This window comes from Lissotriton helveticus, chromosome 1_1 (genome assembly GCF_964261635.1).
Source record: "Lissotriton helveticus chromosome 1_1, aLisHel1.1, whole genome shotgun sequence".
NCBI classification, from domain to species: Eukaryota; Metazoa; Chordata; class Amphibia; order Caudata; family Salamandridae; genus Lissotriton; species Lissotriton helveticus.
The window spans coordinates 2,002,162,254-2,002,187,886 of NC_136057.1; the positions used below are offsets into that span (position 1 = coordinate 2,002,162,254).

Below are 25,633 nucleotides of genomic sequence, written 5' to 3' on the forward strand. Positions count from 1 at the left end.
TCTCTCCTACAGCCTTAAAGAATAATTTTACCACTTTTACCAATATATGTAGAGATCTTTAGGATTTCTTTTTAAAGAAAATTCAATCAATCTATGACCAGTTCCAACTCAAAGCCTGAATGCTCATGCTGAGAACTCTAGTTTTTTTTCTGGTCTTTTATTAACAGCTTTTAATTATATACCCCTTGAGGACTGAACTGCAGAATTATTTAAATGCAAATCTGGATCCCCTTTAGATCAATGTTCCCCTCAGATTTTAAAACTAGCCTCCACACATGTTAATCTCATTCTGAATAAAATCATAAATACCTCTCTGGACTCTGCACAAGTTCAGAGGAGCTGCAAACATCCTCATCTGAGCCCTTTAGTAAAAAAAGCCAAATGCCGATCCGAATACTTAAGTCAGTTTAGACTTATTTCACTATTGCCTCCAGTGACGAAAAGGCTGGAGAAACTAGTTAATAGACAACTCTCCCACCTCCTGGAATCCAATAATCTGCTAAAAGACTCGCAATCCGGATTCCGTTCAGATTTTAGTACGGAATCCGCCTTGCCTGAAGTCACAGAGTTTATTAAGGATAATCTTGACCAGAATTACTGGTCTTACTTGATTTATCCTCTGCGTTTGATCCAGTTTCTCATGTTATTCTTCTACATAGGCTCAGGAGAACTGGAGTCCATGGGATGTCTTGGCTTGGTTTAAATCTTTCTCGAAGACAGGGCACATGCCATTTTTCTACCTCCTTATTCTTCTGCCCCTAAACAACTTGGATGCCTGGTTCCACAGGGATCTGCTTTGAGTCCTACCTTCTTCAGTGTTTGTTTGGAGTCACTGGCGAGTCTCGTGGAATCATGGGGTTTGCGTGTGATTTCATACACCGATGACACTCCACTCATCTCCTTTTTTTTGTCCTCATTTATGCAATTTTTACGGTTTATATACACCTCACGTCTGGCTAATAGAACTAAAACAAATAATAGATTTTCCTGTTTTTTACTCAATACAGTTATAGGTTTGTTACTCTCCAAAATACCAAAAATAATGGTAAAGGTGCTTACCTTAATATTCGTTTCTAAGATGAGACACTCAACTCCTTCTGTCTTTTCAGGAGATTGATGTGGAAGCTTTGAGTTCTTTTAAGCAGTGTCTTAAATTAGTTGTTGAAAGGATTAACAGTAATTGTCTCAAACTCAACTCCTAAAAAAACTGAGATTCCTTTTTTTTTTAACAAAATGTTCCCCTCAGTGGCGTAACGAAATTTGAGGGGGCACCCCTGCAGGGTACGTGGAGGGGCCCCCTCCAAGCTTGCAAGTTCATCCTTCACTTACCCCAACAGTAATAAATTTGGGTATCAAATTTGATTCTCACTTTTCTTTTGAATCCCTAATCAAGGCAGTTTCTTCTAGCTGCTTTGCAACTGTTAAATCGTTAAAAAGGATACTGCATTTGTTTCCAGAAGATACTCGTAAGATCATTGTTCATTCTCTGGAGACCTCTAAACTGGGCTATGCGAATAGACTATATTTGGGTTTACCGGCCCAATTGAGTCAGAGCCTTCAGATTATTCAAAATGCAGCTGCTTGTTTCATTTGGGAAATTCCTGCTCGTTTATCAGTGACACCTTATTTGCGACAACCACACAGGTTGCCAGCAATTGAACAGATTCAATTCAAGGCTCAAACCTGTGCCTATACAGCATTTGAGCAAAAAGGACCTTCTATTTAAGGAGGAGATTCAAACCTTATAGTCAGGTTAGAAGAGCCTTGAGATCCAATGGCCTAAAACTACTTCAAGTTCCTCAGCTCCGCAAAGCTTGGAGAGGGAGATCCTTTGTCTATCTCTAAGCTCTGGAATTCTCTCCCACCTAGTCTTCATTTAGCTCCCTCTGAAGGTATCTTTAAAAAGAATTTAAAGACTTTTCTTTTCTTAGTCTGCTTGGGATGTTTCAAATTTTTGGGCTTTGGTTTCCTTATTTGGCTTACAGTACTAGTTACATGCAGTGTGCTCTGGGACACTTCTTCGGAAGCAGGTGCACTTTTTAAAATGATATTGTATTGTATTACATTGACTAGCACCCAAATATATTTTCACTGTGCCATTCCTAACTGTCTTATGTAGAAAACTAGAGTACAGATTATACAGGCACCTGGATCAATGTTGGCTTTTGCGATTTCTTAATTGCGATTTTTAGGGAATCGCAGTTAAGGAATCGCAAAAGCCTATGCATGTACAAATTGCTTAAAAAATAGAGATTTCTAAACATTCCATAATTGCGAGTCGCAATTAAGGAATAACTCCCCATTTATTCCTATGGGCCTACGCTGATGACACCCAGCTGATCCTCTCCCTCACCAAGGACCCCCACACCGCCAAAACCAACCTCCATGAAGGAATGAAGGCCGTCGCCGAATGGATGAGGAACAGCTGGCTGAAGCTGAACTTAGACTAGACGGAGGTCCTCATCCTCGGTTCCACCCCCTCGGCCTGGGACGACTCCTGGTGTCCGACCGCACTGGGAGCAGCTCCAACTCCCAACTATCACGCACGCAACCTAGGGGTCATCCTCGACTCCGCCCTCTCCATAACGAAACAGGTCAACGCCGTCTCCTCCTCCTGCTTCAACACCCTCCACATGTGGATTCCCACTGAAACGAGGAGTTTAACTTCATGGTAATTTGAGTCCCCTAGTAGCCCCCTAGTAGCAAAATCGCTACTTCAAAGGGGTTCTTGCATTGCATTTAAGGAATCGCAAAATGCGATTCCTTAAATGCAATCACAATTTGAGAACTCGCAATTAATTGCGAATTCTCAGATTGCGAGGCCCTTGACCCTTGATGCATCGCAAAAGCTAATTTTGCGATTGCAAACGGCCGATTTTTCCAAATCGCACCGTTTGCGATCGCAAAAGGCTTTGATGCATGTGCCATGCTTACCCTGTATCTCAGGAATACGACTAGCTAGAAAAATAATTCAACAGATATTTGTAATCAATATGAAAAATACAATTTAATTGTGATGGTAGTTTTTTTTAATTAATATTAAGGAAAGCAACTTTTAGAAAGTTACCTTTTTCCTACCTGAAGATCCTGGAGGCTAATTTGCATTGGCTGACCAGCTTCTCTCAGCCATCATTTAGCCTTATATGCATGAATAGGGTGACATGAATGGGCAGCAATGACTAATCTGAACTCCACAGAATATGCAGGGGAGGCTTTGGGCATACTTTTGACACTACAATGTCAAATTGTGCTAGACAGGAGTGCAGGGTTAAGATATGGAGATTTATTGTAGGTACAGAGGATACCTCAAACTGTATTTTAGTGTTAGATGTGGATGGACAATATGATTACTAAAGTACACTCCCCACACACTACCAGCCTTCTGAGCCTATGTTTAGGGTGCCTGAAGACTCTTGCCATCTTGACAATGTCCAATGTACAGAGGGGTGAACCCAGGTACTTTTACCCCATTAGTTAGGGTGTGCTCAGGATTCATACCCACACACTAGCTAGGGCCAGGCATACAAATGTACTCCTGTGGTGGATAGGGACATAAAAGACTTAATCAGAAGGTATAATCATTAACCAGGACAAACCTGGTTTGTATATCCGACCCATGGTGCATTGCAGTCAGTCTCAAATGGCACCTATGTCCTGGTCTACTGCAACCAATGACTATCATTGACGCTTTGTGCTTTTTGGTGCTATTTCTATTTAAAAAGTTAGAAATGTATATCTCCTGCTCTCCTTATTTTGCATTTTGGTGTCAGTTTGTTTGTTAATATTTTACTCTATTTCTCTAAATCAGTTTGGGATTTTTATTGTTTTGCATTTTAAATATACTACTGTTTCAGTACTGCATATGCACTTTATACATTGCTCTAAATTAAGCCTGTCTGCTCTGTGCCATGGCTACCAGGAAATCGGTTAATTTATTTGCATTAAGAGTTCAACCTGAGAAGAATTGTGATTCTTCCTTGAGGTGGGTAGTCACCTACCCTAAATAATAATAATACATTTTCTTTCAATTAATATATAATTGAAAAAGAAAAAGAAGCAGTAGACAACCTCGACGGACCCCCTATGAAGATTAAAAGATTCGCATATTCTCCCTCAGACCGATATCTGACTCTAGCAGGGAGGGTTGAGTGAAGGTCATGCAAAAAAATAACAATAATAATACTTACCGCAAGTGAAAGCACAATTGACCAGCAGCGTTTGCTACATTTGTTTTTGTAACCTTAATTGAAAGTTAAGAGCAAAGAAAAAACATCCCATATGGTCATGGCAGTGTATACAAACTTTGCTAAGGTCCATAAAGGTCAAATATACAGAGCCTTGTATAGCTAGGAAATATTTGTGAATGATAGGTGCATGTTTCAGACAATGCTCAGTTGTGCCTAGCCCAACTCTGAGTTATCCAAAAAAAGATGTCCCACTATCTTAATAACTGAATGTATTAAAGAAATGTACCTATAACAAGGGGGGTTGCTTTAATTACCCTTGTTAAGAACTGAAACTATCAGAGAGTGTGAACAAGTAGAAAGCCATCTGGTCTGAAGAGCATCCTTCAAGGTCATGGTCAAGAGAGGAGCTGTCAGGGCCAGGTGCCTTACCATTTGGACTCTTGTGTATCACCTCTGACACTTCCTCACAAGATTTGACAATTTCTTTTTAAGTCCCGAGCACTTATTTTGTTATTTTTTTTAAAGAACGAATTAGATAAACTGGCTGTGTTTTTGCCATAAATGACAGACAAATGCAAGACCCATCATCTACTGGGATATGAGAGCCACGGGACATTCACTTGCAATCAGTACCAAATTCAAATTAGGATTTTCTTCTCGATATCAGTTTTATTACCGATGCCCTTTGTCACCTTTGTTCTTGCTTTTGGCTTTGAGCCCCTAGCCATAACCATCCAGTTCTCTGGCTACAAAGTAAACTGGTCTGAGAATGAGGATCAAGACTGTGGCGATACCCATGATCAAGCACAGACTGGCTTAATCACTGCGGGAACACTTGTTTAAATGGGTCTAATTTACAATGAAATACCTGAACATATTGATCAGTGGCAATATTCAGGATATGATGGTTAATAATCTTAGAATTCTACAGCATAAACTGCACAGAGACTGTGCAAGACGGGGTAAATTACAACTTTGCCTCTGAGGCAGAATTAAAACGATGAAGATGGTAATCACACCCCACTTTAATTATGTGTTTAGCATGATACCCCTCAAGGCGCCCGCTCTCTACTGTACAACATTGACCCATAAACCAAACAATACTGGCAAGGAGACAGGCTCCGGTTGGCAATTTCTAAACTCTAAGCAGCTACTTCATCGGAACAACTACGCTTATGTAAATTAGAACTTTCCCAGATAGCCTATCTTTTCTCTTCAGATTTAGAGACCCCAGTCTGGGTCAGTTTGGGAAACAAAATTTCAGGGGGAGTAAAAGGACTGCAAACCATCCACAGGCACCTACAAACAAATGACAATATATTCGCCAATATGATCAAGGAAGGCTCCATTACAGTATGGTCAAAATGTCATAACCCTTTGAAACAAAAGGGCTTTCCACTTCCTTGTGCCCCTCTATTGAACAACGCCGACCCACATAATCAGAGGGAGCTCATTCTGTTCACCTACATAGAGTCTAAGAAGGTGTTCTAACTATTGATCAAATAATGCCTGGAAGTCCCTTGAGTATATGCATTGTGACTTTCAGCTTGCTTCTTAACAATTCTGGTACTACCTGGAACTCAAAACCTGTCTGTTGAATCAATTGTGATAACACCCTTAGGATCTCGGAGAATCACTCTGCCATACCCAACTACAGTGATTGGGAGGCTATAAAAAGCTATTTTCTGGTCTATATGAGGCCTTGAGAGAAGTATTATACACCAAAACCAATAGAAGGCTCCCCTAGCTAAAATAACAATTGCAACTGCAGAAAACCTACACAGACAGAGGGGTTGGATCTCCTTAGTGATCATGACCTGAGGAATGATAGAGGCCCGGGTGAAATTCAGCTATTTAGAAATTATACATGATTGGCCTTCGTTGTCCTACAGGCCATATAGAGGGAGAATTATGCCTATGTTGAAATGCTGGAGGTGCAGCCAAATATTGGAGATATGAAGGACATTCTCAGCCGTACTGGGAGTCAACCTGGAATCTGCTGCAGTTTACTAGAGGCCGTAATATAATCCCATCCTCCGAACGTTCAGTCCTAAACAACTCAGAAGATATTGCATCACTACTCTCCTAGCAAAATTGTGTATACTTCATCAGTGTAAGAAGGATTCACCCTTGACCTCTCGCCACTGGACGGACAGAAGCCTTGTCCACTGTGGCTTCTTACGAAAGACCGATATACAAGCTGAATAATCAGCTGATCTGTATGATGAGATATGAGGACCCTATAATCATGTCTGAATCTCAATGGCCGTAATAAAGTATAGTTGAATGGCCCCTATCTGTATGCTTGTATTATATTAGACAGGGACCCCACAGCTCCAAAAGATGATTCTGTGTAGTATACTGATATCTAATGCATACTCTTCCCTATTGTGTCCAGTCATATGGGTTTCTTAATTCTATCAAATATTGACCGCTGTTAGATCCATATAGCTGTGAAATGCGTAATATTCTTTTAGCGACACACGGGTTTTCCTTTGTTTTTTTTGCATAACATTATTTGTGAGCATTTTCTGTACTTACTGTTTATCACTTACTGTCCATTACAAAACCAATAAAATATTTGCAGTCACTTCAAGGTAAAAGAAAAGCAATAAGATGAAAGGAGACTTACTCCTTCCACTCTTTGTTTAGGGTGACCAGCAACACAGATTTCTGAGGTTCTTTTTTGTTTTTGTCTTAGCCCACTTATTCTCTAGCTGTCTGATGACATTTCAGTAGCACACACTATATGACAGAGTCTCTTGAAGCTGGTCTTGCGAAACTATTTTAAGCAAAGAAATTAGTTTTCACCTTTTGTCTGAAGCAAGGGAGAGAGACTGCCAATGTAGCATCAAGCTGCAGTGCATTCCCTACCCAAGCAACCTACAGGAGCATCTGCACCTTGGGGACAGGGCTTGGGAACAGTCAGTAGGGCCATATTTTTACTGTGAATTTCTTTGCATTTAATACGTGGCCAGAGCACAGAAGGCACTAAAGGGAGCCAGTGACTAAGGCATTTCAAAGCCAAACAAGCTAACTTGAATTGCATGCAAGCAGTCACAACCTGTGCAAAGGTCAGAGGGCAGCATAAATAGTGCCTTGTTTCCCAAGGACATTGAGGACTAGATGGTTACACTTTGTGCTTTATGAAGATGTTTGTTAAACAACACTGGAAGTTCTCCATGTAAGCATTATATTAATTTGGCCTCAAAATTGTCGAGGACCGACTACTTAACCTAATTTTTTTCTGTGAGAACTAAAATCTGTATACGTTTTTGGAAGAAGCAGTGTATTTATTACCTCGGTTCTGGCCCGTGATACACTATCCTCGCCCTTGCTCAAGTGGGGCTAACTAACTAAGGGAGGCAGGGGTGGGAAATTAGGTGAGGATTTGAATTTCAAGTCTGTTCAGGTTTTGTACAGGTAGCACTATTGACACCTATCAACCTTAACTTCCGTTTAGGGGATGTGCACTAAACGAGAACTCACAAAATGACACCTCATATATAAATAAGCATTTCCTTTCAGAAAACCCCCTTGTATACATGTGTTCTAGATCGTTTACTGTACATACAGCTACTGAACAAGGTAGTATTTGACTCATGGACTAAGTTCTTGGGGAGAGAATGTGGAGTAAACAAACGCAATGCAAAAAAGTATGCCGCGCTGATGCTTTGAACAAGGTGCCTGCTCGGAAAACCCGCAGTGCTGTTAATGTTTCATAGTTTAGAACGGGTTCCTTCCACAGCTGTTCCGAGTTGAGTTCGGGTACTACCAGGGTTTTAAGTGGGATGAAAAAACTTGGGGGGTGGGGGGGTCTTTTATAGGGGCGTGGCCACTGTGATTAAGGGCGTGGCTTAAAACACTTAAGCTAAAAATCAGTGCTTACCATAGTGTGCTGCCCCACTGGTATTTTGCTGCTTCTGTCCATTCATCCAGTTATATAACACAACAAGTAACATTACACCTACAACAAGCCAGGACTATTGGCTTTGTCAATAGCTGTAAATTGCATAAGATAAATAAGCAACAACTATCACTTTGTTGTATAAAATATTGAAAATGCTTCTCGCTTTTGTGGGCGAAGTTGTGGCGTAAGGCTAGAGCGCTCGACCTTCGAGCTGAGAAAACAGATTTGAGCCTGACGTCCTGTGATTCAAAAAATGAATATGTCATTGTGTAATGTAATTGGTGCTCATGTAAAGCGCTGCAAGTTTGCACTATATAAAACTGAAAAACGAGTCTCTTTGAAGTTACATCAAAGGCAGTGACTTGGTTGTACTATTGCAGAGATGAGTTTTCTTTTTCCATCCTGAGGGTAAAAATGGAGAGCCTGATAGGGACCTGTCTCTTCACCTGCTTTTAAAAATTACTGTTGCTGAGCACTGGCAGGACCCGGCCCACTTGTAGCCCTGGGTGCTACGCATGTTCAGTGCAGTGCGAGCATCCAACAGACATGAGTGCTCTAGATAACCCTGATGCCTTTCCTCACGGGATCACAGGCGACATCAGAAAGGACTACTGTTAACTGATGTTATTCAGGTTTGGCCATCTCTTCAATATTTTTATGGTGTGGCAACGATTTTTAAGAAAAATATAACCTGAAAGTCACTGAATGTGTTATTTGTCAATGTAACATTTGTTACCATTCCTGAAGCATGATGATCATATTGTCACAATCACAGAAAAGATGCTTTTACAAAGGAAAACATTAATTTCACAGAGTCCAGAAAACACTATTCTAGTGCTCATATCTTGATACAACGTTTTAGGACAGAGAACATTATCTACAGTGGCACTAAGCAACTCTGATGGCATGCTGAAATAATCTAATGGTCAATGCTATACCATAATCAAATTCATGGACAGGTCGATATTGACCATTCTTGAACATAGCAGAATTGCAATTGTATGGAGACAAAATAGAGAGGACCACTCCAGGAAGCCTCTTCCAGAGCAGCCAATGGAGAACAGAATTAGCATAGATAAAACGTCTCCCCTTTGGACCTTGTAAGTGTTTAGCTATGCTACCGTGGGTGCTGTACCACAAGGAATTAAAGAACTGCCGGGACGCTCCTTCGCTGGAGCAGCTGTGCGCAATACAAATAGCACTAACATAACATAACATACAAATACTACACACTGTGTCATGCAGTGTGATGTAGGAATACATGTTTGGCTCAGGAAACATTTATGGACACATTCCAAGGCTTATCTCACAGACAGAAAGACAAGTACCTTAATGAAAGTCAACAGCACTATAACATTCTGTGTGTGACTGCATCACTTGAGTATTGAACAGCCTATGAAAAAAAATGCCCCTGGTCCTTATTCACCAGGCACCCTTTCTCCAGAATTTTCCAGTCAAAACACTGCCCGCACCATCCGTATACCAGCAAGTCTCCAGCCCCGCACTCAGTCCCAGCCCCCTAGGTATATGAGCCCTGGACATAGCCACAACAACAAAATGCCCTCATTTGTCAGGTAGAGGGGAAATTATTAATAAACATTGATGGCGTTGGCATCACTTAATCTCAGCTCATCTAAAAACAAAAACAATTACCTGACCTTGTGTATTGGAATTTCCGCTTTTGGAAAGCGCTTCGATGCCTTCGGGTCAGTCGAGTTTGTGCTCTATAAAAATGCCCCCAAAAGATGAATCCTGCCTTGTGTATTGTAACTAACACTCAGGTAAAGCACTCAAACACCTTCGGGTCGCTGGAGTTCACATTATATAATAAAAAATGTCTCACAGTCCCTGGAGAGATGCAGTGAATGTGCTGTAAAATTAGAGGCGGAGGACAACAGGAAGAGGCAGCGAGGTGGGCATGCAGGAACATGGGAGGAGGTGAGAGGGACAAATGCTGCTCCCATTTGTCAGTTAAAAAGGAAAAAATGAATAAACAGTGGCCGCATCGGCATCACTTAATCTCAGCACACCTAAAACGAAAAAATTAACCTGACCTTGTGTAATGTAACTCAAGCTTTTGTAAAGCGCTTCAACACATTTGGTCAGTCAATTTCCTGCTCTATAAAAATCCCCCCAAAAATCTATCTGACATTGTGTAATGTAACTAGCACTCATGTAAAGCACTTCATCACCATCGGGTCACTAAAGTTCAGATTATATAAACAAGCATCAGAGAAAACCCAACAGGATTTGCCCACGCCTTGCCCTTAACGGTGCTGCAAGGTTGGGCTGCTGAAGGTCAGTGACCGAGGCTCGATAAAGCAACAAGCAGTGAAGCAGAAGGAGTCTGGGGGAAATTCTCACGCTTTGAAGACTGAGAAAATTAAAGCAGCGATTTCGAAAAACAGTGTCTGACATTTTATCTCGGTATTTGAATGGGATGGGGAGACTAAGAGACGGGCGCTGAAGCTGAACAACCAAAGATGGGCAAACAGTGACATGAGCAGGAATTAAAGAAAAAAAATAGTCCCTCAAATGAACACTTCAACACAGAAACGTAATGTTAACAGTAATTGGGCAATGGTCTGTGGGAGGAAACCAAACAGAAAAAGGAGGGACAAAGAGGAAGGATTAACCACTAGAAAGCACGCATTTTTGAGCGACAATTGAAGGGATGAATACAAAGGCAATGGACATGCTGTAAGCCCAGAGTGAAGACAGCATGGCTGGAAGAGACAGCGCATGCGCTGCCTAGGCTCGACCTAAAAAGGACAAAAAGAATCAGCGCTGATAAGAGAGGATAGTGGTATAACCGAGTTTATTGCAGTACTCTAATCCACTGGCACAAAGACCTACACACTGATCTTCAGAAAAACAGACATTTCACTAATTCAAACTAACACAGCAGTGATGAACTCTTACCCAATAAGCACAGCGTGTGCATTCCATTCTGTCGATTTTTCTTTATTTTATCGTAGAAACTTTCAGGTTTCCAAGTGTCAGTCCAGAAAACGATGGAAATGGTTTCTCCAAAACTGTACAGCTACAAGAAGCAAACATAACATTAAGACTAATACAAGACTGCACCAAAACACAAGAGCAAAAACTTAACAGTGCCTGTGTCAATAAACCACACACTGCAAGCTTAAAATGAATTCTAATTGTAAAAGAACCAATACTAATATACCCCACTCTGCAGGATAAATGTTTTTCCTCATCACCATTTCATCATAAATGCATTTTGTTGAAGTAGCACAATAGTATTACCTACCCATCTAATACTCAGAGATATTTAAAGGAACAAGTCAAACTTTGTTTGGAAACTAGATATGCGCGACACTATGCAAAATATTTAGCTGACAACTGATTTTTCTTCCTTTCTAATTTAGGTTGCTTCTGGTGGAGGATGTGAGGTTATGCTTTTTATTGATCTTTTCATTTTCTTTCATTATTATAGTATTATTCTACTCTTAAGGATTGAGACCGCCATTTTGGGAATTGCTGTACAATCAGTTGATTTGCTTCAAGATTTTTCTCCATTGCTTTAACATTGTTGATTAGTAAACACTTAACCAGTACACAGCTAAGGAGGGCAACCTTACACACGTCTTACTAACAGGACACAAAAGAACAAGTAACTGTAATCGTCCAGAAACAGATCTACAATTTCTGAAAACTGTGGAAGTTCACTGCAGTTTAATTGACCGATAAGAACCAAATAATAGTCTAAAGCTTATGGTATGCAACTGGATCATTGTGTTAAGGGTGCACTTTGGCCTCTAGGAACTACATTCCCTTACCTGCACCTGGTGATGATCTGCCAATACTTCTTGCTCAAAAAACCCAGGGCAGAAGGAGAGCCTTGGGTGGGAACGGCACAGAACAACTAGAGAAATTGGTGGCAAGTTATGCTCATGACAACAAACTACGTTGGTAAAACACTTAGTTTGTTGCTGTCTTCATATTTTGTTACCAAACTAAGACCACACGCCATAGCTGTTGAAATGTGCAGGGGGAGACTGATTCTCCCTCTTCCATTGTGTCCCACCCAGCTCACAGGAATGCAGCAATACACAAATCTGCCAGGGGTGTTCATTTACCTCCTCATGTTTTCACCAGGCAGGCCTGGTCCTCCTTAAATGGAACCCAGGGTCCTCCATGTAATGAACCATTACAGGCACTCTTGCACTCTGTGTATGTTTACAGCACACACACTATCCAGCACTGTTACTTCCATCTATTGTGCCACCACAGAAACAGAAAAGGGGGTGGTGATAAACAGAGTGTCTGAATTAAGCAGACCACTCTTACCCAGTCCAAAGATCAGGGCTTGATCCATCACCGTTATTTATCTCACTGCCCCATCCCAGCTCAGAACCTGGCTATATGCAAATTAGTCTGTCCCTGGCCCAGTGCATCATGGGAACAGGGCAGACCAAACTACCAAGCCAATTCTTCACCAGAAAGGAGACAAGCTACCGGGGACCGGTTTCTGGCATTTCAGCCTCTTCGGCCCGGCTTGCTTGAATCCTGATGGAGCAGTGAGAAAGGGACTCATGTCTGAGTATACCCTGCCACACCTATAGTGGCCAAAAACGATACAGAAAAGGGGGTGGTGATGAACAGAGTGTCTGAATTAAGCAGACCACTCTTACCCAGTCCAAAGATCAGGGCTTGATCCATCACCGTTATTTATCTCACTGCCCCATCCCAGCTCAGAACCTGGCTATATGCAAATTAGTCTGTCCCTGGCCCAGTGCATCATGGGAACAGGGCAGACCAAACAACCAAGCCAATTCTTCACCAGAAAGGAGACAAGCTACCGGGGACCGGTTTCTGGCATTTCAGCCTCTTCGGCCCGGCTTGCTTGAATCCTGATGGAGCAGTGAGAAAGGGACTCATGTCTGAGTATACCCTGCCACACCTATAGTGGCCAAAAACGATACAGAAAAGGGGGTGGTGATGAACAGAGTGTCTGAATTAAGCAGACCACTCTTACCCAGTCCAAAGATCAGGGCTTGATCCATCACCGTTATTTATCTCACTGCCCCATCCCAGCTCAGAACCTGGCTATATGCAAATTAGTCTGTCCCTGGCCCAGTGCATCATGGGAACAGGGCAGACCAAACTACCAAGCCAATTCTTCACCAGAAAGGAGACAAGCTACCGGGGACCGGTTTCTGGCATTTCAGCCTCTTCGGCCCGGCTTGCTTGAATCCTGATGGAGCAGTGAGAAAGGGACGCATGTCTGAGTATACCCTGCCACACCTATAGTGGCCAAAAACGATACAGAAAAGGGGGTGGTGATGAACAGAGTGTCTGAATTAAGCAGACCACTCTTACCCAGTCCAAAGATCAGGGCTTGATCCATCACCGTTATTTATCTCACTGCCCCATCCCAGCTCAGAACCTGGCTATATGCAAATTAGTCTGTCCCTGGCCCAGTGCATCATGGGAACAGGGCAGACCAAACTACCAAGCCAATTCTTCACCAGAAAGGAGACAAGCTACCGGGGACCGGTTTCTGGCATTTCAGCCTCTTCGGCCCGGCTTGCTTGAATCCTGATGGAGCAGTGAGAAAGGGACTCATGTCTGAGTATACCCTGCCACACCTATAGTGGCCAAAAACGATACAGAAAAGGGGGTGGTGATGAACAGAGTGTCTGAATTAAGCAGACCACTCTTACCCAGTCCAAAGATCAGGGCTTGATCCATCACCGTTATTTATCTCACTGCCCCATCCCAGCTCAGAACCTGGCTATATGCAAATTAGTCTGTCCCTGGCCCAGTGCATCATGGGAACAGGGCAGACCAAACTACCAAGCCAATTCTTCACCAGAAAGGAGACAAGCTACCGGGGACCGGTTTCTGGCATTTCAGCCTCTTCGGCCCGGCTTGCTTGAATCCTGATGGAGCAGTGAGAAAGGGACTCATGTCTGAGTATACCCTGCCACACCTATAGTGGCCAAAAACGATACAGAAATCTGAATCATTTTGTCCACCATAAGCGTGGAAGGGTATACTCAGATGTGAGTCCCTTGCTCATTGCACCATCAGGATTCAAGCAAGCCGGGCCGACGACGGCTGAAATGCCAGAAACCGGTCCCCGGAAGCTTGTTTCCTTCCCAGTATAAGAATTGGCTTGGTAGTTTGGTTTGCCCTGTTCCCATCATGCACTGGGACAGGAACAGACTAATTTGCATGTAGCCAGGTTCTGAGCTGGGATGGTGCAGTGAGCTAAAAAACGGTGATGGATCAAGCCCTGATCTTTGGACTGGGTAAGAGTGGTCTGCTTAATTCAGACACTCTGTTCATCACCACCCCCTTTTCTGAATCATTTTGTCCACCATAAGCGTGGAAGGGTATACTCAGATGTGAGTCCCTTGCTCATTGCACCATCAGGATTCAAGCAAGCCGGGCCGACGACGACTGAAATGCCAGAAACCGGTCCCCGGAAGCTTGTTTCCTTCCCAGTATAAGAATTGGCTTGGTAGTTTGGTTTGCCCTGTTCCCATCATGCACTGGGACAGGAACAGACTAATTTGCATGTAGCCAGGTTCTGAGCTGGGATGGTGCAGTGAGCTAAAAAACGGTGATGGATCAAGCCCTGATCTTTGGACTGGGTAAGAGTGGTCTGCTTAATTCAGACACTCTGTTCATCACCACCCCCTTTTCTGAATCATTTTGTCCACCATAAGCGTGGAAGGGTATACTCAGATGTGAGTCCCTTGCTCATTGCACCATCAGGATTCAAGCAAGCCGGGCCGACGACGGCTGAAATGCCAGAAACCGGTCCCCGGAAGCTTGTTTCCTTCCCAGTATAAGAATTGGCTTGGTAGTTTGGTTTGCCCTGTTCCCATCATGCACTGGGACAGGAACAGACTAATTTGCATGTAGCCAGGTTCTGAGCTGGGATGGTGCAGTGAGCTAAAAAACGGTGATGGATCAAGCCCTGATCTTTGGACTGGGTAAGAGTGGTCTGCTTAATTCAGCTCTGTTCATCACCACCCCCTTTTCTGAATCATTTTGTCCACCATAAGCGTGGAAGGGTATACTCAGATGTGAGTCCCTTGCTCATTGCACCATCAGGATTCAAGCAAGCCGGGCCGACGACGGCTGAAATGCCAGAAACCGGTCCCCGGAAGCTTGTTTCCTTCCCAGTATAAGAATTGGCTTGGTAGTTTGGTTTGCCCTGTTCCCATCATGCACTGGGACAGGAACAGACTAATTTGCATGTAGCCAGGTTCTGAGCTGGGATGGTGCAGTGAGCTAAAAAACGGTGATGGATCAAGCCCTGATCTTTGGACTGGGTAAGAGTGGTCTGCTTAATTCAGACACTCTGTTCATCACCACCCCCTTTTCTGAATCATTTTGTCCACCATAAGCGTGGAAGGGTATACTCAGATGTGAGTCCCTTGCTCATTGCACCATCAGGATTCAAGCAAGCCGGGCCGACGACGGCTGAAATGCCAGAAACCGGTCCCCGGAAGCTTGTTTCCTTCCCAGTATAAGAATTGGCTTGGTAGTTTGGTTTGCCCTGTTCCCATCATGCACTGGGACAGGAACAGACTAATTTGCATGTAGCCAGGTTCTGAGCTGGGATGGTGCAGTGAGCTAAAAAACGGTGATGGATCAAGCCCTGATCTTTGGACTGGGTAAGAGTGGTCTGCTTAATTCAGACACTCTGTTCATCACCACCCCCTTTTCTGAATCATTTTGTCCACCATAAGCGTGGAAGGGTATACTCAGATGTGAGTCCCTTGCTCATTGCACCATCAGGATTCAAGCAAGCCGGGCCGACGACGGCTGAAATGCCAGAAACCGGTCCCCGGAAGCTTGTTTCCTTCCCAGTATAAGAATTGGCTTGGTAGTTTGGTTTGCCCTGTTCCCATCATGCACTGGGACAGGAACAGACTAATTTGCATGTAGCCAGGTTCTGAGCTGGGATGGTGCAGTGAGCTAAAAAACGGTGATGGATCAAGCCCTGATCTTTGGACTGGGTAAGAGTGGTCTGCTTAATTCAGACACTCTGTTCATCACCACCCCCTTTTCTGAACCACAGAAACAGACACATTCAGCATTAACTTTGTGCACACTGCTCAGTACTGTAGACTTTCTATGTTGCCACTTGCAGACAAACATGCAGCTAGCACACCAATTCACCATGCATGTGTTGTACAACACCACAACCTTCATGTACTGCTTGCAGGTAAACATACACCCGGTACATGCTCTTACCATGATTGCACTGCATAGCACTACATCTTTCATGCACTGGACACAATCAATCAACTTTTATTCAATTTTCAAAGAAAATCATACAAGTGTACATCAAAAAAATCAATCCATTAAAACAAACAATCTTATAATAAAAACTGTCAAGTCGACGCCAAAGAAATATACAAAATCAATTATATTAATTCATGAAATTCATACAGACACAAAAAATCCAGCATAGAAATCTAAAGAATACAGTACTAGCACGTTTCCCGTCAGACCCAGATAAATAAAATGGGAGACAAAAAAAGAACAGTTTGGGACTGGCTAAAAGTTGCAGATATAGTTAGGTCAGTCTATTTTGCTAAATTACTGCGCTACTAAAATGGGTCTTAGAAATTTGTGTCGCAGGATAGAAAACTTAGAACACAACAAAACTAGATGCAAAGAGGTGAAAATAGAGGTGTGGTCACAGGTAAAAGCAGGTAGGGTGGATTGCGAGAACCAGACATCCTTGGTAATAGCAGCTGATGAAAGATGTTCAGTCTCAAAAATGTATAAAGACGTCAATGGTAAGTGGACATGTCCAGGGAAAGACAAGGCTCCATTCCTCGGACTGATCTGACCAGGACGTAGGCTCTGTATGACTGTTTAACTATGGCAGAATGTTCCCTTTCAGTCGCTACTCTCTGCACAAAGGCCTGCTTCTCCCAGGTTCAGCTCTTTTTTACAGTACCCTGGGGTCAAGAAACAAGGTCTGGTTAGTTCAGTTAAAAAAAGACCTCTTAATGTATGAGATCTATGGGATCCGAGCAGAACTTTCCAGGGTCAAACAATCCCGGAGGACAAGTCTGTTCAGATGAATATTCTCTTTTTGCCAGACAGAGCACCAATGAAGCAACGAACGAAAGGGGATCAGATTAAAGCCAGACTTAATTCCTCATGAACAATGTCAGATGGGGTGCTCTGGCTGACAGCCAGAGATTTATCAGAAATCTGTTGTCGATTAACTGTATGGAGTCAATGTTAGTGTATCCCAAGATTTCACACCCGAAAGTGGCCTTTGGGATGCATTTGGCCTTGTAAACCTTTAGCAAAAGTGTGGGGGGGATTGTGCCCAATTCGCCTGGCAAAATCATGTATACTAGAAATGGCTCTTTGCAGGGGGTTCCCATTTTTCCTTAAAAAGGGGGACCAGCTAAAGCCAAAGTTCCAGAGAAGGCCTAGGTAAGTGAAATTGTCCACCCTAGTTAATACTTGGCCCTGTGCACAAAGATTATGAGATGTCGTTTTTTTTAGGCCAGCTACCATAAAAAGGATTTTTTTTAAATTGGTAGTAAGACCCAGATTGTTTATAAAAATAACAAAAGAATCTAGAAGACGTTGCAGGCTCTTGGCAGAGTGAGCAAATAAAACTGAACCGTCTGCATAAAAAAGGACCAGAATTGCCCCATTTCTCTCCTTAATATGGAAGTGAAGGTGTTAGCGACCATCTTAGCAACTCGCATGAGAGCGGTGCTTCCGGACCTTGTCCATATGGACCAGTCCTCCCTGATAGAGCGACAAAACTAAACCTTAGGCGCACCCACAACTGGTTGCAAGAGGTCAAGGAGAGAAACGAACCGCACTGGTTCCTCTCACTTAATGCAGAAAAAGCGTTCGATGCGGTGCATTGGCCCTTCCTCATGGCTGTACTACAGCGGTTTGGCTTCGGACCGAAACTCTGTAACTGGATACAGCTCCTATACAAGGCCCCGAGAGCACGGGTGAGAGTGAACGGGAGACTTTCCCGCGAATTCAAGGTCGAACGGGGCACGAGACAGGGATGCCCGCTGTCCCCCCTGCTGTTCACACTTACAATTGAAATCTTAGCGATTAACATTAGACGAAATCCGGACATCCATGGCTTTTCACTAGGCCCCTCAGTGGCGGGACAGGAAAAAATACCACTATACGCGGACGATGTGCTCCTATACATTACCAACCCTGACATAACAGTACCAGAATTATTTCGGGAACTGGGCAGCTTCGGAGCAAGAGCAGGCCACGCTATAAACTGGCACAAGTCGGTTCTCTACGACCCGCAGGGGAAGGAGCAATGGGGTGACATTCCCGAGCGCCTGGTCACTACCTCCACAGGTTTTCAATACCTGGGAATATATATTACCCTAGACAGGAAACTCTCATTCTCCAAAAATGTCGACAGAATCATTGGGAACGCGGTGCAGGACATGGACAGATGGAAACGGTTGCCGCTCACGCTCCTGGGCCGGGCGGCGATGTAGAAAATGATTACCCTGCCTAAGTTCCTATATGCACTCCAAAATGAATACTACCCACTCCCGACCAATACGATACAAAAGATACACGCAGATCTTCGCACCTTTTTATGGCTGGGAAAGCAACCGCAAATAGCTCTACAGACACTCCAACGACATCAATATAGTGGGGGCATATCTCTACCTAATTTGGAGGCCTACTACTGGGCGGAACACCTGACCCCGATAAACGATTGGATACATGTCCCAGCGGACCACCCGACGTATGCCCTCGAAAGACACACACTGTCACACAGAAACATTCTACATTATCTATATGGTGGTAGGATTAGGATGTCGCTACTACCTGCAACGATGATCACACTGAAAGCATGGCGGCAGGCGACCAAACGTACAGGATGGGAGGGAAAACTCACCAAACAAACGCCGCTATGGCATTGCCAGTGGCTGATAGAACTTTGTAAGCTCAGGGGCTTCAAGCGGTGGGACGATATCGGTATATCACACATAGGTGACGTGATCCACAGGGGGGACTTGAAATCATTCCAGACACTCAGAACTGAATTCGGGCTCCACCACTCACAACTGTTTAAATACACGCAATTGCGACATGCCTGGAGGACACAAAACGTTACACTTACGGACATACCTGAATATGCACCACTGGAGGGCAGACTACTCCAGGAACATATCATGGGTAAGGCGGTCTCCCTCACTTACAAAACCCTAACTAATAATATGCTAGGCGACCTGGCGAGACTGAGGGGCGTGTGGGAGACAGAGGTGGGTGAGATGGAAGATCTAGACTGGGAGATGGTCCTCATGCACCCCCGTGAAGTAGCGATCAAATCCAGGTTACGTCTCATTCAGTTAAACGTGCTGCACAGGACGTATTTTGATAGAGTGAGACTACTCAAAATGGGGAAAATAGTAGACTCCACATGCCTTAGATGCGGTCGTCAACAGGGGGACTTCTACCATACTATATGGCAGTGCATTCATATACAAAACTACTGGACGCACATCTTTACTGAACTAAGGGAGGTTCTAGGGGTGGAACTTACACAGGAGCCTAAGCTGGCCATACTGGGCATGACCACCGAAGTAGACCTGCCGCGACCTCTGCTCATTTTTCTGGTACTAGAGCTGGTGGTTGCCAAGCGGGACATAGCAAAATACTGGGGGGCCACAACATCGCCGAGCATCGAGGAATGGAGACGGGGGCTGGACCTCTATATGGTAGCGGAGAGGGTAACTTATAAGGCAAGAGGGTGCCCCAAAAAATTCCGAAGAGTGTGGGCCAAGTGGAGACAGTACCATGGTCTGGAGGGGGGGCAGTGAGGGAGGGAACTGGAGGGAAGGAGAGGAGGGAAATATAAAATGTGATGGACAAGGATCTGTATTCAATGTGACTACAAGCTACGAGGTACTGCGGGACTGTGGGAACAGGCTGTGAACTAGTTTTGTTAAAGATTGTGGTTGCGGGGGGGGGGATGGGATGGAGTGGGAAGGGTTGTGCATCAATGTGTCGATGTAAGCGGGGAATGTCCCTCGACAGCGACCCAAGGAGTAATAAGTGGCACGGCAGGGAAGTGTCGCACCTGCGGCAGTTTAGTTAAACAGTTATGGAGGGAGGGGGAGTTGAGGGTTAAAAAGGGACTAAGTTAAATCTAAAAAAGCAGATATTCACTATGATCTGGATTGTTATTAACGGCCACACTGGTTTGCTTCCAACACACACCTTACGAACGCCGCCCAACCTCCGGGGTGTGGGCTGATTGGCTGTGTGACATGGTGTTTTGTCTACGTTTTGACTCTCCCGCATCTGGGACAAATGAGACTTGCATACCATGCTGGCCTTTTTGGGTTTCGCCTGCCGAAAGGCTGCGCTCTGCGCAGACTTTCAGCGCAGGTGAAATCCTATGTCTACACTAAGCACTTCGGGAACGTCCCCCGGCTCTCATTGGCTAGCTCCATAAATGGAGGCTAGCCATTGAGTGCCGGATCTGTCCGTCAAGGCCGGACCAGATTTGGGGGCGTTCCCGAGATTTTTTCCCTGGGCGGAGATGCGCTGTCCATTCCCGCCCCCTCCGTGTGCCTCCCCGCCCCACCCTCGCTGTCCTGTGCACGTTTCCTGCAGTCCGTGTCCCCTCCCGCCGTCCGTGTCCTCTCCCGCCCCCCTCCCGCCCTCCGTGTCGTCTCCCGCCCCCCTCCCGCCCTCCGTGTCGTCTCCCGCCCCCCTCCCGCCCTCCGTGTCATCTCCCGCCCCCCTCCCGCCCTCCGTGTCGTCTCCCGCCCCCCTCCCGCCCTCCGTGTCATCTCCCGCCCTCCGTGTCGTCTCCCGCCCCCCTCCCGCCCTCCGTGTCATCTCCCGCCCTCCGTGTCGTCTCCCGACCCCTGTGTCCTCGTAGGTGCTTGTTTTCCTTTGAATTCTAGAACTCGTAGTGAAATACACAAACCTACATCTAAAACAAAAGCACACCTGGACTGGAGCAGCTAGCCATGCGGCGACATAGGAAACATAGCAGGACTGATTCTGCCTCATGTATGTAGACATGCGCGTCACAGACTACCACAGCCACTTTCGTGATACTGGGGTAAAAAGTGTTCGCTAGAACACTCCGCTGTTAACCACCGAGGATATGTAATAACACCGCTCAGAAAAAAAGTGTTTGAAGTACGTCACGTGACGTCATAAGGCAGCCCTTCATACGTCAGAGATAGAAGATTCTAGAAGCAGGCGGCAGAAGGTTGTCCTCAGAGAGCGCCCGGCTGCCCCAGAGGGAGGCCACCGAGGTGGCGAGGGCCTGGCGGCGCTGGTCTGTGACCCCGGAGTTAATGCAGTGAGGAGACACCTTATGAGTAGAAAACACACTGCTTTGGGTGTCCCGTACAGAAGTAAATTTCAGCAGTCGCTTCCCCTGGCGGTAAGGAGGGTGCCTCACCCGCTGTACGGAGTCAAAGCTGCAAGATCGACAGCATTCAGCTGACAGGACCACTCACTGTCTTCCAAGAATTCTTTCGGGTACTTCAGACCTGCTCCGCATTTCATCATAACGGGACGTTTTTGTTGATAACAAAGAACAGCCACATTTATCAAGGGAGGCTATGTGCCAGTAGAAACCGCCGATTAAATAAGCAATGGGAAAATTAATTATCATTTGAGTTAAAGACAAGTTTGTCTTTTTAGTGTTTGGGTCTCTCCTACAGACAGCTTTTAGCTGTGATTCGTCAAAAGACTCGTGGACCCTATCAAACCTTAAGGGGGGTTACAGTTATTGCTTACTATTGTTTTTTTGGTCACTCGCATTTGTTTGATTTTAATTCGATTGCTTTCCTCCTCCTCTTCTGTTTGTCTCTCCCCTTGATGGACCGTCTTCTTGATTGGATGGCTTGTATTCTCCCACTGCTAACATTCAAGGGCTTACTTTTTCTTTTGTTATTGACATTCCATGTTGAGTCAATGAGTTTTGTTCCTTTTTGCAGCATGTTTTCTTGTGTTGTTGCAATAATAATTCAAAGTACGCTTAAAGAAGTCTTCACTAAAATGTAATGGCAGCAAACAACCTGTGTCTGTATTGCCAGGCACTTTACTAATCCGCTCCGCAAACTGACATGGAACCCCGTGATGTCACCGCCCAAGGCCCCCAGGCAGTGCCTATGACATCAAGAGGATTCCACAGACCCACATTAGAAAAGCCCATAGCATACAGCCCACCGCTCCTTTGTGGTTCCTCCCAACCTTGTTCTACGTCTGGTCCCCGTGTGACAGCAGGCCTCCTAGATTTTGTTTCAGCCTAAACAAACAAGCATTTACAATGCAACGGTTTCGCCTTTGGAAAAGTTTGAGTTATTGGCATTGTAAATGACAACATTTGTATTTATGTGTTGGTTTTGAAAACAGATAAATAATTGCCATTGTCATTTACATTGCAAATAGCTTTAACATTTCCAAAGGCGAAACCGTTGCATTGTAAATGCTTGTTCTTTCTCTGCAATAAAAATAATTTTTTAAAAAAAAGGACCAGAATTAGCTTTCTTCCCACCTGGGAACATCTGCCTCAATGTTGGTTGAAACCTCATCTAGCAGAATAATATACATTATGAATAAGAAGGGCAAAGGGATACATACCTGCCGAATTCACCTTTTAATTTCAAACGGCTGGATGCATTCATCATTTGGGGCCCGCTGAGTCCATAATCAAGAACTCTCATGAAGGCAACCAGGACTTGCTCCACCCCCATGGACCCCAGCTCAGACCAAAGTTTATCCCTACCGACTTTATCAAAGGCAGAGCTCAGGTCCATAAATGCAAGATGGATTGCTCCCCTCTTCAACTAAGTATATTTGGAAATCAGGAGATGGAGGATGAGGTTTCTGTTCAAACATTCCCCTACCTGACCTGAACCTGTATTAGATGTCTGAGAGAATAGACCACGTATTCGTCAATGAGGTTTGTCTCTCAAGAATGATTCTCTCAATAATCTTAACCTCCACATCATTTAAAAGATGGGTCTATAGGAAGCCGGGCCAGCCCTGTCCCCTTTATTAAAGATTGGAATCATAACAGAGCATTTCCATGCAGCGGAAAGGAGACCTCTGATAGCAGCATTAATATGGCGGGTGACAACCGCAGCCCACAAATCGAACAGCATGGAACTAGATACCATTTCTGTTACAGCTAAATTGAGGAGGGACTACCACTAATCGGATAGTCACTTGGATCTTCTGAGCAAGATCCCCCTGATCTGCAGCTTTACTGGTCCTCTATTCGTAGAACTAGTCCTTAAAACCAATGTCTTCACATAGTAAAGGTAAACTGGCATACAATTTTTGTGACCGCCTCATTTTTGGTTCTCTCTTCAAGAGTTAGATCACAACAAATGATACGGTAGCAGAAAACTACACAAAATGGCAGCAGGGTACGGAGTCCTGGGGCCGTAGCATGAGTATATCTTCATGCAGGGAATAAGACAATGTGCCTGCAGACCTGGAGTATATTTTCAGAAAGGAAGAATGGATGTGCAGATAAACTCGGCACGTGTTTCCATCCTTACTGGATTTTTACACACATCGCTGCATATGTTCACTGATCATTCATGCAATGGTGAAAGCACATACTCCTTCCTCAAAGTTCCTGTCTCCTCAGGACTTCAGCTTTCCTAGAATAATTTTTTGAATGGGGGTGCTGGCCAGGGGCATCAGCTCACTAAAATTATACAGGTTAAAAAACAAAATGTTGGTATTACTTAACGAGCGCCTGTATCAAAAGTGTAAATAACTTTAAGCAGGAGTGTTTGCACTAGGGAAGGCGGTGAATGTGATGGCAGGCCAGGACATATTTTGCAAACGTTTTTTTTAATGGTACATCATGAAGCAATATTCTTAAAAGACAGGGATACGTTTTGCCAATGTTTATTCAAAAAAGCATTTTTATAAAAGACACAGTTAACAAATCGAAATTGTTTTAGTCATGTGGGCAAACGAGGGTAAAATAAAAGTGTACTAGTAGGTTTTCTCACCACACATCGAAAATTGCCAGCGACCACATTCCACAATTACAAATAAAAGGTTCAAATGAAAAATTTGCCTCATTTTTACTATTTGTAAATTTTAAAGAGAAGCTATTTTTACATTGGTGACTTTCATGTGCTTATTCTATCATTTTCTTTCTGGCCCAAGCACAAGAGTGGCAAAGGTTTGTTAGCGAATGGAATTGTGAAGCCACATAATGTAAACTTAGATACCCAACAAGAAAACGTGCAGTGGTTTGTTAAAAGTTGTTCTCTGTGCTCTCTTTAATTACCACTGACTTTTCACCAGCACTGGAACAAACAGCTAATGCTGCATGAAACGAAAACTGAGAGAAAAGCCTTATTGTTTACCATTATCTTTCGATCCTGCCTTCAGGTCTGGGTGGTGCTGCGGCGCCTGCCACACCCCTTGGTCCAGTGTCCCTCATTGGGATGAATGCACCATCATTCTTGCAGCACAGGTAGGTCAGTGCATTTGGACAGATCCTATTTCCAATGGTGCTGTCATAAATTCAGGATAAGGAGTGGAAGCTCTCATATCATTCACTTGAGTAGTGAGATAACAGATGTCATTATCCAATGTAAAGACAGTGAATTATCTACCAAGAAAGAATGAAAGGTTGAACTGGCCTTGATGGGATTCAACCTAGTGATCTGCAGGTTATGCAGATGTCAGCAGTGAGCGCTTAACTTACTGCGTCATGCATGCAGTCTTAGCCAGCACTTTATTTATTCTATTATCTGCTTGTTTTTCTGTACTGCAATATTATTTTTAATTCGCACACTGAATTTCTTGCAGGGTACATGGAGTGTGAAAGGAAAGACTTTAGGATGTCATTTTTTGCAACACAAAACAAAATGTAAACACCTGCAAATGAACTGCACACATGCAGCAGTTCAGAAAGCAAAAATGAAGCAAGTCAAATTATCAAATCAAGATGCCTTTTATTGGTGATGCACAATTGATAAATATTCACTGAAACCCGATCTCCACACACTATCATTTGTCTGCACTATAGTTATTAGTAAAACTGTATGTCTTTGCAAATTTAGTGGCCATTTTAATGGAAAATGTGCTGTCTGTAAATTATAGTGCGCTTCCACTTAATGCTCTAGTTACATTAAAAAAATTGTCTGCATCAGGCCCATTAATGCTAGGGGGGTTGTGAAAGATTGCCATGCTAAAAAGTAGGTCGTGGTTCTAAAAAGGTTGCGACGCACGAATTTAGATGCAAATTTGAAGTGAAACTCATGAAACATTCCAATACTTCAAGAACTGGAAAGATGCCCTGGAGCATTTGTCTTCGCAGCAACAAATGATATATGTGCCTGTAACCAGTGCATAATTAGCCAAACTAAATAAATAAGTGCCTGTGCCCGAGCATTTTCAAAAGGAGAGCATCCCCCCATTCCCACAATGGCATGGTCCACTTCTACCATTGGTGCTGTGCCATCCAGGTTGCAGGAAACAACGCTGGGGTCCGAACATTCACTAAGCTCACGGA

The 25,633-nt window shown here is 44.0% G+C and overlaps 1 protein-coding gene across 1 annotated transcript in view; it reads right to left on the reverse strand.

Moving 5' to 3' along the window:
* DPH5 (diphthamide biosynthesis 5) overlaps window positions 1-25,633 on the reverse strand; it is a 375,297-nt gene that overhangs the window by 153,252 nt on the left and 196,412 nt on the right. The window contains exon 4 of the mRNA XM_078644604.1: window positions 11,020-11,140. Coding sequence (XP_078500730.1) covers window positions 11,020-11,140 — 121 coding nt within the window. The remainder of the gene's footprint in view (window positions 1-11,019; window positions 11,141-25,633) is intronic.